General features: G+C 44.8%; 1 protein-coding gene across 1 annotated transcript in view; it reads right to left on the bottom strand.

Moving 5' to 3' along the window:
* CFAP47 (cilia and flagella associated protein 47) overlaps positions 1–16,379 on the bottom strand; it is a 3,369,192-nt gene that overhangs the window by 427,772 nt on the left and 2,925,041 nt on the right. Inside the window, exon 60 of the mRNA XM_069639370.1 lies at positions 10,711–10,878. Within this exon, the coding sequence (XP_069495471.1) occupies positions 10,711–10,878 (168 nt within the window). The remainder of the gene's footprint in view (positions 1–10,710; positions 10,879–16,379) is intronic.

Genomic DNA, 16,379 nt, shown 5'->3' with positions numbered 1-16,379 from the left:
GGAGTTCCTTCCTCTGTTGGAAAAGAAGGCATCCTGTTGCCTTGTCTCTCAGTACTGTGCTCTCAGACCTTGGGGTCTCCTCTGCGAGCCAAAGCGGCCGGTCGAGCGACCCGTGTGTCTGCCGGCCGCAGTAAAAACCCTTCCGAAGAATACTTTTCTGGTGGACGCCTGCACTTTTTCCAGCATGGTAAAAGTTCCCATGAACGTGTTCATTTCTTTGACGAAGGCCTTGCAAAAAGAGTAGCCTCTGGGCTCCTTCCCCTGCTTCATAGGACACAAGGTCACCCAACTTGTTATTGATTTTTAGTAACATGCTTCTGCGCGTCTCTGACGAGATAGCTCAGTTTGGGTTAACGAGCATGCACACTGTGCGCTGGGCCCAGTTCGCCAGCACCTGTGCATCTACTGGCTCTCTCGTTTCTTTTGCTCATCCCGCAAGGTCCATCATTTTGGCTATTGGCCAGGCTAGGTCAAGTACTTTGTCTTAACAATGCACGGTCCTTGCCTTTCCTAGCATCCTTGCCCAGAGGCATAGACAGGATAGGGCCTGAGCGGGCAAGGCCCACCCAAAATCTGTAAATGGCAACTCAGCAGAGCTGTGTGGGCATTTACATATGTTATTGTCACTGGGGTGGGCCAAACTACATTAGCTTCAGGCCCCACTTGTTAGACATCCCTGGCTACAGTTCTGGGGTTTCGGTCACTTTACCCGGTAGCTCAAGTCTGGGGTATTCCGCTTTCAAGTAAAACCTGGTTTATTTTTCCAGGGACTTAGCATCTTCTGCATCATATATAGCGCTACTCTGGGTTGATGTCACCCAGTCCGTCGATCTGGGGTCCCTGACCTCTTCCGGCTCAAACATATCCGACATATCGTCTTCATCCTGTGGGTCCTCCATAATGCTGGCATTAGGCTTGCAGATAACTGTTATATCATCCACCTGCGTATCAGTACCTGCGTCATCCTCTCCATCATGATTGTTCTCATCCATGGATGTCTGCGCCTCCCCTGTATTTTCCGCCCCTGGGGTATGGGGCAAGAGAGGCTGGGCAAGGCAGTTCTCTGTAGAAAGGCATTGTTTAGGCTATAAAATGCATCAGCTGCCTCCTGAGGCTTTCTTTTGATCCACATCTCAGAGCCCGGGGGAGTAGAAGAGGTCTTTCTCTTGCGGCAGATTTTCTCCCTTTATCAACCCCTCTGATGGGGTTACCTGTGGAAGGCCCTTTATCAGGATCCTCCCCTGAATTGCCAGCAGATCATTTTGGAATGCTGTTGCCCAAAATGTTCTCCAGGACCTGTAGTCTGTCCTGCAGGGGGCTCAGTCATTGTGCTACAGCTCACACTAATGACTCCCAAGCACCTTCTTGAAACTCTGTGTGAGGTCAGCCTCAACTGACCCCTCATCTTGGTCACTCTCCCCCACTCCACCTGGAGTCTCCTCTGTCACAGGCCATTGTGTGTATATTGGGACCAAAAGAGGGGGGGGACAGCCTGGATCTGCAATGCACCTTGTATAATTGCTACAGGCACTCTGATGTGTCTGCAGCTTGATCTCTCTGTATGGTGGGAAAGGTGGTGCGCTGAGCAGGGGTTACACCCTATACAGTTATACCTCGTGACTGTGCTTGTACTCCCTGATTGTGCTTGGACATATTTTGCATCGCGTGCCGGCTCCTTCCAGGTAACCGCACGCGACTTCTGTGTATGTCAGGAGATGAAGTCTGTGAGAGTGGAGCTGACCGAAGACCCGAGGCGAGCGAATCTGCTCACGGGCCCGGTCCACTCTCTTTCACTGGATCTCCTTCAGCGCTCACCTGGTCCCTCAGTGAACACGCTGTTTTCCCCGGTGCAACACTACCTAGACGACCACACGCAGAAGGGGGAAGATCCTTCTCCTGTACCCACACTCTCGCTCTAATCCTCAACCTTGCACAGTTAGACGGGCAGAATAAGCCCCATTAAATTGAACCTCAATCCTGCTCAGTTAGCCAGGTGGAATAAGCCCAATCAAATAAAAATGGGACTAAATCAAGTTACGCTTTTGTCTACAATCAATGCTACTGTGATCTGACGTACAGTGAAACATATAAAACATTCATGCTAACCAAATCATCAGGAGGAATGTGAAAAGGTACTCAGGCAGGGCACGTTATGTAGAGGAGGCGTGCATCCTGATTGGAGAACAGAAAGAGGCATTCAGCACTACAGAAAGGAGAGAAACTATGGGGAATAGTAGTCCCTCTTTTTTTTTCTTTTTTCTACAGCTGTTTGCTGATGTGTATAAAAAATAGATGGACATTTTTTAAGTTTTAAAGGGCTGCTAGAGAGTAGTTAATAAAGAAGTGAAGCATAATGCTCGCCTCGGTCTTGACATAGAATTAAGGAGTTGATAATCATGCCTCAGTATCAGGTCCATTTGTGCCCAAACTGTCAGTGCAACAATCAGCACAATTTAATATTTCTGCTCCAATGGCGACAATGGTCCCATAAGCAGCAATGGCACAATCAACATTGACAGAGTCGTGAAGGAGGAGGGAGATGCAGGACTGCTGCCAGGTTCAGGGGGCTCCAAAAGGTTTTGATGCCACATCTGCGGTGGCAACTGAGACTAGAACTTGATATATTCTACAGCCATTCTAAGTGTAAAATCATGCAAGGCTGAGTATCAGTTCTGTGAGCAAGGTGTGGCAATTGGGGCCCATGTAATCTAGCTTAAACCCTATGCTGGCATTCCCCAAGTTCTCCAGGTTTCATTTTCATCTTTGCATGACATTACTTGCAGAGCTTCAAGGAAAATGATTGCTCACAAAACCGATTGTAGAGCTCTGCAATGTTACCAGAAGTCAAAAACGAAACAATGTCTTCAACAAATAAGGTGCTATAAGGGATCACTATGAGCAGGAGTTAGGTTAACAAAAATGTGTCTTTATTGACTTAAAAAATGGTAACAAAAGAAAATTAAGTTGGGTAAGAACCCCTGTTTAGAGTCCAAAATTAGTTATCAGCAGGCTTGGTTAGAGTATAAGGAAAAAAACGTAGTTTAGTCTTCGTATGCCCACTGCAACCTCTCGGCTGCTTCCTCACCCTCTGCTGACCTCTGCAACAGAAAGGAAACAAATCCGTCAGTTTTTCCTCATCTCCTCCCTTATATAGGGGCTTGGACAATTCCACCCAATCAGGATGCTTCCCCGCCCAAAAGCTTGAAAAGCCCCTCCAAGCCCTGCCCCCTTCCTTGGAGGATCCTGGTCGCCATAATGGAGCCCGCAATGGTGCCTCGTGGAGAACGCTGGTTTTCATTGTAAAAGTACACGGTAAGTTCTGTGATACAATAATGCTGTCTTCTACAGTTTTCTGTGGCGCATTCTTTTGTTTATTAACATGCTCGTATGGTTTTCTGTTCCGGTCATTATAACTGCGGTTTGACTTCGAAAGGAACTTGCTGGCCTTAATCTGAAAACAAGTTTTTCCCTCGGCTGCCTGAGCCGGCGCTGACTTCAGAGGGAACGTGTTGCCTTTGATGTGTAAAATATTTACATGAGTCATGTCTTTTCCCGCGGCTGCCTGAGCCGGTGCTTTTATGAAGTCTATACTTGTACGGCTGCGGCCGTGAATATCAGGGCCTGTGTGAGTTTCGTTTTCATGATCCAGCACTGTTTTATTTTCTGTCTCTTGTCCCCACCAACCCTCCTTTGGGTTTTCTGTGCCTGGGGCTTCTGTCAGGTTGTCATATGCACCCCCTCTGGTATAAAGCCGATCGGGCTGCTCTAGACTCCGTGACAAAGTCAGGGACAACCTGGAACACAGCTGGTTTGTGTACAGTTTTGAAACAGTAAGCTTGGAGTGTCAGAAACCATCTCAGAACCCTCTGATTTGAATCCTTATGTACGGCTAGCCATTGCAATGGGGCATGGTCTGTGAACACTGTGAAGTGTCTTCCCAGAAGATAATAGCGTAGACTTTCAATTGCCCATTTTATGGCTAGACATTCTTTTTCCAGTGTTGAATATGCCATTTCGTGTGGTAACAGTTTACGACTAATAAACGATACCAGAAACAAATCATCTTCGGTCCCTTGTGAGAGTACGGCCACCAAACCTGTTCCTGATGCATCTGTTTGTATGTAGAATTCCTTCTCAAAATCAGGACATCTCAAGACCGGGAGTGAGGCTATGTGTTTTTTTAAGTTCCAGAAGGCCATTTTTGCGGACGAATTCTGTGATACATCTTCTTTATAGGAAGACTTCAGGGCCTCTGTCAATGGACTGGCGATGCTGGAGAACAATGGGATAAACCTTCGATAATAACCCACGAAACCCAAGAAGGCCCTCATCTGCTTTCGGTTGCAGGGCATGGGTAGTCTCATGATGGCCTTCACTTTTTCGATTTGTGGTTTGATGAACCCTTGTCCAACAAGGTATCCCAAGTATTTAGTTTCCTTGGCCGCCAAAATGGTTTTCTTTGGATTTATATGTAATCCTGCTTTTCCCAACGCGGTGATCACTGCTGTTAGGTGACTTAGATGTTCTTCCCATGTTTTGCTAAATACAATGATGTCATCCAGGTATGCTGAACTGAATTCTTTGTGGGGAGCTAAGACCCAGTTCATCAAGGCTTGGAAGGTAGCAGGGGCCCCGTGCAACCCAAAAGGTAATACCGTAAATTGGTACAATACTGAAGGGGTAGAAAATGCGGTTTTAATTTTGTCCTCTTCACGTAGTGGGATCTGCCAGTAACCTTTGGTTAAGTCAATGGTACTGATGTAGTGGGCTGTGCTTAGTTGGTCTATTAGTTCATCGATTCTGGGCATGGGATAGGCTTGATAGGTTGAAATTGCATTCAATTTTCTATAATCCATGCAGAACCGGATGCTCCATCTGGCTTAGGCACCAAGACGATGGGTGATGACCAGTGACTGTCCGAGGGTTCGATTACCCCCAATCGTAACATCTCTTCTACCTCCTTTTGAACTGCTGCCCTCTTTGCTTCAGGTAGTCTATAGGGTCTGACTCTCACAGTTTGAGAGGGGTCCGTGTTGATGACATGTTCTACTAGATGTGTTTTTCCTGGAAAGAACAAGAAAACGTTTTCTAATGGTTGTAGCTGGACCTCCAGTTCTTTCTTCTGTTTTGGACTGATTTGGGGTCCCCATTGAACTGCCTGCATGGCTGAGTCTGTTCCAGTTACCTTTAGGGTGTTCATGTTGACTGTCTCGGCCCCCTTCCATTCTTTCAAGAGGTTTACATGATAGTTTTGCTGTTTCTCTCTTCTGTCTGGTTGCTCCACCAAATAATTCACGGGACCCAGAACTCGTATGATTTTGTAAGGTCCCCTCCAATGTGCCAACATCTTATTGGATTTCGTGGGCAGAAAAACCAACACCATATCACCCTCTTGGAACTTCCTAACTCTAGAATTATGGTTGTAGTAATGAGCGTGGGAGGTTTGGGCTCTCCCCAGATTTTCTCTGGCCATCTCCCTTAGTTTGTTTAGATGTTTTCTCATATCCAGAACATTGTCAGTAAGGTGGGTTTCCTTCTCTTGCTCTTCCCATTCTTTCTTGGCTATATCCAGGACTGTTTTGGGTTCATGACCAAATAACAACTCAAAGGGAGAAAATCCCATAGACGATTGAGGTGTGTCCCTCAGTATCATTAATACCCATGGTAAGACTCTGTCCCAATTTTTGCCTGTTGGTGCCGTGACTCTTTTGAGCATCATTTTGAGGGTTTTATTATATCGCTCCACCAACCCATCGGTTTGAGGGTGGCATATTGAAGTACGTATCTGTCGGATATTTAGCTGTTGGCAAACTTTCTTCATCACTCCTGACATAAAGTTGCGTCCCTGGTCTGTTACTATTTCTGTGGGCAAGCCAACTCTTGAAAAAAATGGAACTAATTGGTTGCATACCTGTGTAGCGCTAATGCCCTTCATAGGAAATGCCTCAGGGTATCTTGTGGCGTAGTCTACCATCACCATGATGTAGGAATATCCATGACTACCGGGTTCTAATGGTCCAACCATATCTATCCCAATTCTGGAAAAAGGCTCCTTTATAAGTGGCATGGGTTGTAAAGGAGCTTTTTTTGGTTTTTGTGGGTTGGTTTTTTGACATATAGGACACTCTTCACAATATTTGGCCACTTCTCGGTATATTCCGAGCCAAAAGAATCTCTTTAGTAATTTCTCCTGTGTTTTCTCCTTCCCCGAGTGTCCTCCAACAGCATCATCATGTGCTATTCGTAGTACGGTCTCTCTAAAGACCAGCGGTACTAGTAACTGTTCCAATTCGTCCTTCTTTTGATTCAAAGTTACTCGATATACCAGATCATTCTTTGACTTGAACCACGAATGGACTCTTTCCTAGTTATCTGATGTTGCTTGATCTCGAGCATGTTTTAAAGTCAGGTCTAACAACAGTTCACTCCAGAAGGACCTGGTCCCTGATTCTGGTAACCAGTCGATTATTCCTACATATCTACGACTTTCATGCCACAATTTTTGTTTTTCTCTGACTTCTCTTTTTGTCTTCTTAGGTCTGGGATGTGATTTATCTTCGATCTCAGTTTGAGCATAGGGCGCGGTATGCAGCCACTCTTGATCGCGTAGACATTTCTCAAATAAAGGTAGGTCTTTACCTACTAGCACTTGTGCCGGTAAATGGGGCATTATGGCGACCTTCATCCTCGTGCTAACCCCCTTTACCTCAAGATCTACTTCCTGGTAGGGATATGTTTGGTGTCCCCATGCACACAGGTAATAGGAATAGTTCCTCTACCCTTCCCCGCCAACCCACTTACTTCCGGTATTATGGCAGTCTGCTCACTTCCTGAATCCAGCAGGGCTTGTCTTGGTTTTCCATCCAGTCGTACTTCCATCAGATACGGATCCTTCCTTCTTCGGTATTCTTTTTTTTGAGCATATACGATTTCCATTGGCTCTGGCTTTGGTTTTCGTGGGCAATACCGGGCAATATGTCCCCATTCGCCACAGTCAAAACATTGTGGTTGTCTGGTCGTCGTGTTCCATCCAATTCCTTGGCCTGGTTGACTGCTCTTTACCTCGGGTAGGCTGTTCTTTTGGGCACCAGTTTGTTGGGGTCTACCGATGGTGGTCGGATAGCTCCTGCTTTTTGAAATGCGGTTGCGATATCAATAGCCTCTGCTAGGGTGGGCCTATGGTGTTGATGTACCCATCTTTGCATCGCAGAGGGTAAAGCCTCTATGAATTGTTTGAGTTTAACCTTCTCCATTATTTCCTGTACTGATCCGGAGGCTGGTTTTAACCATTTGTCACAGAGATCGTGTATCCGGTAATACACTTGCCTGGGGGTCTCACCGGTTCTTAGGCGGGTATCCCTTAGTCTGGCTCTGTAGGCCTCGTCGTCGACCCCCATTTTTTCTAATATAGTTTTCTTGATCTCCGCGTAAGTAACATCTCCTGTTGGATTAGCCGCCTGATATGCTCCTTGTAGGGGACCAGTCAATGGAGCAATGAAGTGGCCCCATTTCTCCACCGGCCACTGCAAATTTCTTGCCACTCTCTCGAAGTTGGTAAAAAAATACCCTGGATCTTCACCTTGCTGATATTTTTGTAGTACATTGGTTGGGGCTATGGAGTTACCCCTTGTAGCTGTCAGTCTCTGATGTGCTTGCTGGCATCTTGCGTGGCTGCCTGTATCTGTAGAGCCTGCTGTAAAGCCTGCCGGTCCGTTTGCGCTTGATGCGACTGCACCTGCATTGCCTGTTGAAGCTGTTGCTGACCAGATGTAAGTGCTTTGATTATGGCCTCCTTAGCGTTCTCGATCCCACCGCTGCCACCACTGATGCAAGGGATCACTATGAGCAGGAGTTAGGTTAACAAAAATGTGTCTATATTGACTTCAAAAAATGGTAACAAAAGAAAATTAAGTTGGGTAAGAACCCTTGTTTAGAGTCCAAAATTCGTTATCAGCAGGCTTGGTTAGAGTATAAGGAAAAACCTGTAGTTTAGTCTTCGTATGCCCACTGGAACCTCTCGGCTGCTTCCTCACCCTCTGCTGACCTCTGCAACAGAAAGGAAATGAATCTGTCAGTTTTTCCTTATCTCCTCCCTTATATAGGGGCTTGGACAATTCCACCCAATCAGGATGCTTCCCCGCCCGAAAGCTTGAAAAGCCCCTCCAAGCCCCGCCCCCTTCCTTGGGGGATCCTGGTCGCCATAATGGAGCCTGCACTGGTGCCTCTTGGAGAACGCTGGTTTTCACTGTACAAGTACACAGTAAGTTCTGTGATACAATAATGCTGTCTTCTATAGTTTTCTGTGGAGCATTCTTTTGTTTATTAACACGCTCGTATGGTTTTCTGTTCCGGTCATTATAACTGCTGTTTGACTTCGAAAGGAACTTGCTGGCCTTAATCTGAAAACAAGTTTTCCCTCGGCTGCCTGAGCCGGCGCTGACTTCGGAGGGAATGTGTTGCCTTTGATGTGTAAACTATTTACAAGAGTCATGTCTTTTCCCGCGGTTGCCTGAGCCAGTGCTTTTATGAAGTCTGTACTTGTACGGCCGCGGCCGTGAATATCAGGGCCTGTGTGAGTTTCGTTTTCATGATCCAGCACTGTTTTATTTTCTGTCTCTTGTCCCCACCAACCCTCCTTTGGGTTTTCCGTGCCTGGAACTTCTGTCAGGTTGTCACCGGTGCCATCCAAAAAGTTGAAAAGATGAGTGACCACATGTGCTAAAAATTAAAGTGAAAAAGCAATTGTTCCAAGTTCCTGCTATTGCTAAATTGAAAAAGACCGGTTTTATGAACATTAATGGTACACGTATTACACCAATATTTTACTCTTTTGGTCAGTCCAATAAAATGCATCACTACCTACAAAATACAGATTTATACGAAGAGAGAGACCCATCGTTCACCAACAGATCGAGTGTGTGCAAAGTGTTCTTTTGTTTTTTCGTTATGGTCATGAGGAGATCAGATTTGTGTATGTGCCCCAAACCTACCGCCTTGTCAGAGATCCTTATAAAGTTGTGAATAGGGTCCACTACAGCACCTGTGAAGTCCCACAAACACATTGTAAAATCTTGTGTCCATTATGGATGAACTCAAGTAACAGAGAAGAAGTACGTTGGTGCACGTTCCCCACTGACATGAATATCTTTCAATATTTCAAGTGAGAAAGTCAGACCTGAAAGGAACCCTGCTGCCCAAACAAGTTCTTTAGACAGTTGCACAGAAGAAATATGTGGTTTGCATGTGGTCTTCAGATTGATTTCCATTACCAAAGGCAGAGCTTTCAGTCTTCAACTTTATGAGGGATGATAAAACATCTCCCCCTACAGTTTGAGTGGGGAACACAAACTTAATCAATACATACTCTTGTTAGTTATCCCCTATACTCAAGTGGCACTCGGGAACGTTATCGGTGTACACCTCCCCCATTGAAAAGCTCCCCTATGAAGAAAGGAGCGGAAAAATAGTTTGGAATATTTCGGTAAACTATCCAATACATTCTTTAGTGTATGTAGAATTTCTTTGTAAAGTGTAATTTTGCTGACTAATAATGCTGACTAATCATACAAGTTGTAGTTCTATCCAACACAAAGGGCCAGCTCTTTGATGAGAATGTACACAAACATCGCTTGCCTTTAGCACCTGTGGAGCCTTTAAAGGTACTTGTGTCTAGAAATCCTATAGAGAGCCTAGATGATAAACATTTCTATTGCTCCTTTTCCTTACTTGCCCAACTCCATTGGAATGCTTTCCCCCATGACCATCAAAGCCATCTCTTCGAAATGAGGCTCAACCTCCACCTGCTAGCAGTGGGAGGAGCCCCCCAAAAAACCCACCCTCCTGTCCAAACTATTCGCCCAATCCACCTCCCCTGCTTTCTGCCCAAATATGTAATTTGCAAATACGTAAATGTTGCCCTCAGGCTCTCAAGGTGAAAAATATGGTAATGTCCACCACTCTCTTTCCCTGGTGTATGCCCCTACTCTTACCTCCTTACCACCAGGTATATGTAATTCAACCCAACAATGCTCTTATGCAAAGGCTAAAACTGAAGAAATAGTCCTTCCAGGAACAATTTAACTGATAACTAAATTGTCCCTGGAGGGACTATTTCTTCAGGTTTAGGATTCTAGGTTACCCCAGTCCCTTCCAGAATTGGCGTTTGCCCTCAAGTTTCCATTTATGTAAAGGCGCCTTACCCTACGGCTGCCTCTGCTCTCTTATTCTCTACTTTGCAAATAATTTCTAATTGAAGCAACACCTTGTTCTTAAATAAATACACAGTATGAGTCCCAGATCCCCACTAATGTGTTAATGTATGGTGAGGCAACAGAGAAATTGAACTGTTTGAGAAAGTCAGTGAAAAAAAGAAATCTGACCCTATTTTCGGCCAGATTTAATGGATGGACATCAGCAGGTCAGAGGTCCTACACCCACAACTGCGCAGTGTCCGAAAATATTCGGCAAAGTCCTAGAATCCATTTACTGCGTCATAAAGAATGTTTTTAAATTTGATTAATTGGGTTGTTTTGGCATACCACTCTAATTCCCATTAGGCAACCATATTTGTCAGCTTCTGCTCCGAAGGTTTGAAGTCAGTTTACATCTATCACCCTGCAATCGTTACTGGTTTGAGCTTACAGTGCACCAAATGAGCAGCACTTACATTTCACAACAATCACATTAGACAAATTAATGCAGTGTTCTTACCCTCTGTGACCTGGAGTTCGTCCTGGACACCGCCAGTGGACAGCTTTTTTTGTGGCGTAATCGCGCCATTTCTCACAGTTGCCATTCCCGCTTGCCCAGGAACGGCACCTGTCAACAAAACTTCTATTCTCTCCTCGGCTCTGCTTCTAGCTTGACAGGAAACAATAGCTGTAGGAGAGAGAAACACCAGTGATTTCCTGGACCTCAAAAATCACAAGCACACTTTAGGTTTTGATGAGTGATATTCCTTTTGCTATCATTCGATCTGTAAAATCATGACACAGAGTATACTGTAAACAATCAGGAGACAGCCAGTGGGACAGCGGCAAAGCCTGTTTGCATTATAGTAGTGAGTACCAGATTTCCAATATACCGTGCTAAATTATGAACACCAAAACCTTGCTTAGGGAAATTAAATTGGTGATGGGTGTGGTGCAGTAGCCTGTGTCCCAGTGACAAGCAGAGCACAAGGTGTGAATGTGCAGAACCCACACAGAGTAGACGCTAAGGCCCTGATTCACAGAACGTTTTCCAATGGGGTTTTGCCATTATAAAACGCTTCTGTGAATTAGACCCTATATCAGTAGACACCTTCCTCCTCTTATTCAGACATTCTTATTGATAAGAGTAGTCACTGAGTCCCATCTGTCATTCTGGCTCATAGTAAGGCAAAACTATTGGCATGGGAGTGTGTGGGAAGAGGGGAGATTGGAAACTAGGATGGACAACTAGTCAGCAGGTGCCCTTTGGCTATGTACTCTGGTGAAGACCCCTACCTTTGCCTGGGGTTGTGGATGCTGAGGTGGGAAGGGGGCAGGAGGGGATAGGGTGTCACGCCACCAGACTTGTGATGCTGGGGTCAAAGGTTGTATGCAGAACATCCCCACCTTGTCCCGGGTCAAAGGCTGGGACTATCACAAGCAGTGCACCTATCTCTAAATGTTTCCCCCAGGTTCTATATGAGTTGCTAATCTAATATGCCTACCAGATAAGGTGGCCCTAGGTGTTCTGCGAAAGACCACAATTCATTTGACATCCTTATGGAGATGGCCAGCCATCAGGGCTGCATGCTGACAGTGCCTGAACCAGAATTGATAGAGCCGCCGTCATCCTGCGGGAGATTGTGCAAGGGTGTCCTGAATGCGTGTAGGAAATCAATAAGGGCAACAGAGACTGAAATTGGCTGAACAGTGCTGTACACTGCTTTAGGAGTAGACTACCCAGAGGTGTAAGGAAAAACAAAGAGCTGATTTCAAAGGCAAGGTAAACTCCAGACCAGGACTCTTTCTACTGGCCGGGGATGCAGTGCACAATTAAAACACATTTTATTTATTATAAATTCAGTTTGAGAAGGCACCCAACCGGTCTAACACCCCCTTTACAAATACCCCGGGTCGCAATGGACCATGAACCAGGCTGGTGTGTAATAATACAATATTTATTTATTTTTAAATTCCAAAGAAAATTACACAAATTTAATGTAGAGCAGCAATCACCAGTGTGGTGATAATTACACTGCAAATTGATAGAATACACTTAGTTTGACCCTGTCACATAAGATATGCAATGCACAATTGAATAAAGGCAAGAGTACTTTTCGGGTGGTATTTTCTGATAGCACTACAGTTATTGTTTCCCCCTGCAACACTCCCTCAAACCCCTGTTAACTGAATTTTGTGTGGATAGAAAGGAGTCGCAAGGGGTCAGGTATTCTAGACAACAAACAGAATGAAAATCCAACCTTCCACCTCTGAATGGGAGGCAAAATCGGACTGAAAACCAGCGAAATTTGAGCAAAATAGCATCCAGAATTACCAAATACTTGTTTTACATGTGCGGTTCAATGAATAAGGCAAAAATGGGTATAGCAGTATCAAAGATGTCAGAAAACTAGCAAACTAAAAGGCAATCTACTGGCAATGGGCATACAGTTCAGAAAATCAACTTTGGAAGGAAAAACAGTGCAGCAAAATCGCCTGTGGATAAATTAGAATTGATTCATTTCACGGGTTTAAAATAGCAAAACGGTTGGAAATTTGGGCTAAAGAGGCAAATCGGAATGCGGGTTTGATGCTAAGGTACAAAGACACCTCACAGGTAGGATATGAAAGTGAAAGGGTAACTCTGAATGAAATGACAGGATGGGATTATTAAAGGGGAAGGAAAAATCGGTTTTAAAATTAAAGCAGTTGCACAGGGAAAATCGGTTTCAAAAGGAAAATGACCAGTTCTACTAAAACTATATTTTTGTGACTAGATTATCAAAAAGAGAAACGCTGCCTGTGAAAAGGGTTAAGCTGCAGTTTTAACCACCTCACGCCATGTGTCTCTTTATGTGGGAATTATGTGGGAATTAATTAATGCATTCAAAATAGTACTAAGGACTTAAACAACGGACTAAAATGATTGGAAAGAATGGTGCCAACACATGTAGATTAAAGGACAGGATACACAGAGGATTCTGACAAGTTTAAGGATTTCGCTAGGGCAGTTATAGGATCTCTATGGGATTGGACCTAATACAAGGTAACAAAGCAAGGGATGCAGTTTGTGGTTACTAGGGAAGGGAAATCCTCACAACAAGCACTTGAATGGGGTAGCTTGGACAGCAAACTAGGTTCTGGCAGCGGCTGGCTCTCCTAGAAGGAACAGCTGGGCCTAGTCTGGTCACTAGAGACAGCGAGGTACATCAGCTGGACAAGCAGATAGCGGGGCAAAGGCCGGTATGGGCACAGGATACTCCCAAAAAAGGGTACAACAGCTTTTTCCCCTTTCTCCCTGAATTATTGGGATTTTGGTAGGGTTTTAATTCTGGATCAGAGGTTCAGCCTGGGTAGAGTCAGCTAGCTCTGGCCTGGCATCTGGAATCTTGCAGGGTGAATGGGGAATATCTGGATCTCTGGATCTCTGGTTCCATGGATGCTGAGTTATGAATGCTGGATTTTCTTGAATGTCTGCCTGTCGGATTTTCTGGAAGGTCTGTCCTGACCTTTGAATGTCTCTACCTTTATAGGCCAGATAACATCAGAGTATCTTAACTATGTGGGCAGAACTAAGCTAGACATCCCTCTAAATCGGATAGGTCGGCCTATGGAAGTCGCCTCCACCCTGTAAGCAGATTGGACTGAAGGAGGGGACTCATTTTAGGGTGGGTGTTTTATGAGGTACCTGGCCATCCCACTGTCATTTTTGCCAAAATCAGTTATGACACAAAAATGCACCGTTTTACAATTGTTACGCTTTTGAAAATCACATGGGCAGATTCCATATTTTACACTGGACCTGCCCTTACAACTCCCAAGTTTGTACGATCTTCTTTAATCCTTCTAATAATCTTTTGCCATTTTTGGTGGGACCCGTTTCCCCTAATAATCTACACATTTATGGATGTATACATATTATGACAGGGCATGTTATTAATTTTCAAAGTACCATGTATGCATTTCCCATTAATGACAATTTCCTGGCGTTTGCGTCCCCAACATGCTTATTTTAATGGGGCAAACATGACATTTAAATAGTCATAATTTCACATTAATATGTCTTTGGATTACTGAAATAAATGACATGATCTGAACAGTATCTGAAATCAAAAGGGCTGGCTTTGTTTCCCAAATATGGGCATTCCTTCCAACCCCCAGCCAAATGTCAGGCTCTGGTCAGTTTAGCCAAGTTTTGCCATGGATTCACCTTTGAAGTCCTTCAGTTGAGGGGAAGTGTCGGAGGATTTCACACCTCTGTGCCAGGGCAGTCCATTGTCTTATGATGGAGCACTGCCGCTTCGCCTGACGAGGGTGCTAGATTCTCCACCTTGGTCCCTTTCATATTTTCCAGGGGGCTGGTCCACTTGGGGAAGGTGATTCTGTTTTCAGGGGAGGCAGGACCCTTTGAAGCCAGGGCCTGTCAAACCTGTTCTGCTGGCCTGAAAGTACTTTTATTTATTTATTTATTTTTCTTTCTTTCTGTCACAGAAACCAGTCATTTTAGGAATAAATCTCATGTTCATTTTAGAGCAAGCTCCCATCACATTTCTATGCAAGCACAGGGCCTTAGTTTAACATTTCACTTCTAAAAAGGCATTTTCTTGTTTGGCAAAAGCACCATTTTACACGTGGGTTAATATTCCTTGGATGTCACTTTCACAAATGCAGTTCTATCTCGCATCTATATTCTGAACATTATTTATAGCCCTAGTCAGTTTGTAAAAAACAGAAACCTGTCCAACACAAGGGTTCACTGAAACTGACATCAAGCAAAAGGAGAGAGAGAGAGAGCTTCTTTTCTGAAGGGTTTGGACTGCATTAGATTGTTGCAAAAGTAAAACATTTGCCATGCGGCCTGGAGTGAATTCCTCTGCTATTTCACAGATTTTCCTTGACACATAATACCTTTCAGGGAGGACTGCCCTCCTTTGCTGGTGTATAGCCTGAAAATAAATGGGCATGAATGTGTCTTACTGGAACCAACTGTGTCATGTTGAAAAATGGAAATGCCATCAATGCAAAGCCATTTTAAATGCAGAACATTTCTTTTTCTTTAGCTGGAAGTTTTAAGCTGGCAGCATAGCAGCACTGCACTAGGCTGCTTTTGAATTCTTCTTTTTGATGCAAATGAAGAAAATAACTGGCAACAATTCTCGGGGTGTTCTAAGTTTCATCTCGCCCCATATGTGCCTGGTAAAGACATGGTAGCCATTATTTTGGTGACTGCAAAACCCAGTTTTGATGCAAGGCAATAGAGTTCAACAGAGCCACCGCATCCATTATGCTGGTAACTGCTGAAGTGCAGTTTGGTGATGTGGGGACGTTCTGCTGGGCTGGTAAATGTACTCCACAAGACATTGTAGGAAGCAGCATAGTTGCTCCCTTTTCCTTCTCCATGTGATAGTTGAGGGCTGCGATAAATCACTCTCAGAGCAGATGCGTTTTCTTGAGGAGGTCTGGTCATCTTCACTGGATGGGGTGGACTGGTGGATCGAGTGATCCAAGAGACTAGGGGGGCCATGAGATGGGAATAGGTTTCCAATGTTGGGAGATATCCTATCCGGTGAACCCATCCCTGCCACGAACTGAAACCTCGGGCGCCAGATCCAGTGGTCCATATGGATGGATCAGGCAGTAGACTGGGCCTAACAGTCTGGGCACAGTGATCCCACTTCTACCACCACTGTCACAAGGCCAAGTGGAATCGACACCAGACAGACATGGGTCTAGGGTAAACCTATGGCGTAATTACAACTTTGGGCCAAAATAAATAGATGTTTTGAAACCACCTCCCCGTGGGACATTCCTTGAGCAAATAGTAGTGTGCAAAGATTATGGTGGATTCTCTTGGGAGCAACTAATCTATGTGACCCATACTTCATTGTCCAGTGTTCACTTCCCAGGATGTCTCAAGTTGCAAGACGTCTCGAGGGTTCTGTAGCCCTCAGTCGGAGAGCCCATCCCAAGCTGTGTTCACTTCTTAGTCACTCACGATTCCCGAAGACATTCCCTTCACCTCCCCTTGATGTTTTCCTTAGCATATTCCTTAACACTCTCCTTTCTACTGGTGTCTACTACAACCTCCTTTTTGAACAAACACCTATGTTTATCACTTGGGGTCACCCCCACCCTCCCATATTCTTTTCTCCTTGCTCTCTCTCCAGCCACCTCCATCTTCCTAATTTT

This window comes from Ambystoma mexicanum, chromosome 7q, assembly GCF_040938575.1.
Source record: "Ambystoma mexicanum isolate Mex_15411 chromosome 7q, UKY_AmexF1_1, whole genome shotgun sequence".
NCBI classification, from domain to species: Eukaryota; Metazoa; Chordata; class Amphibia; order Caudata; family Ambystomatidae; genus Ambystoma; species Ambystoma mexicanum.
Note: the sequence above shows the minus strand (reverse complement) of the source record. Positions and strands in the feature narration are given on the sequence as shown.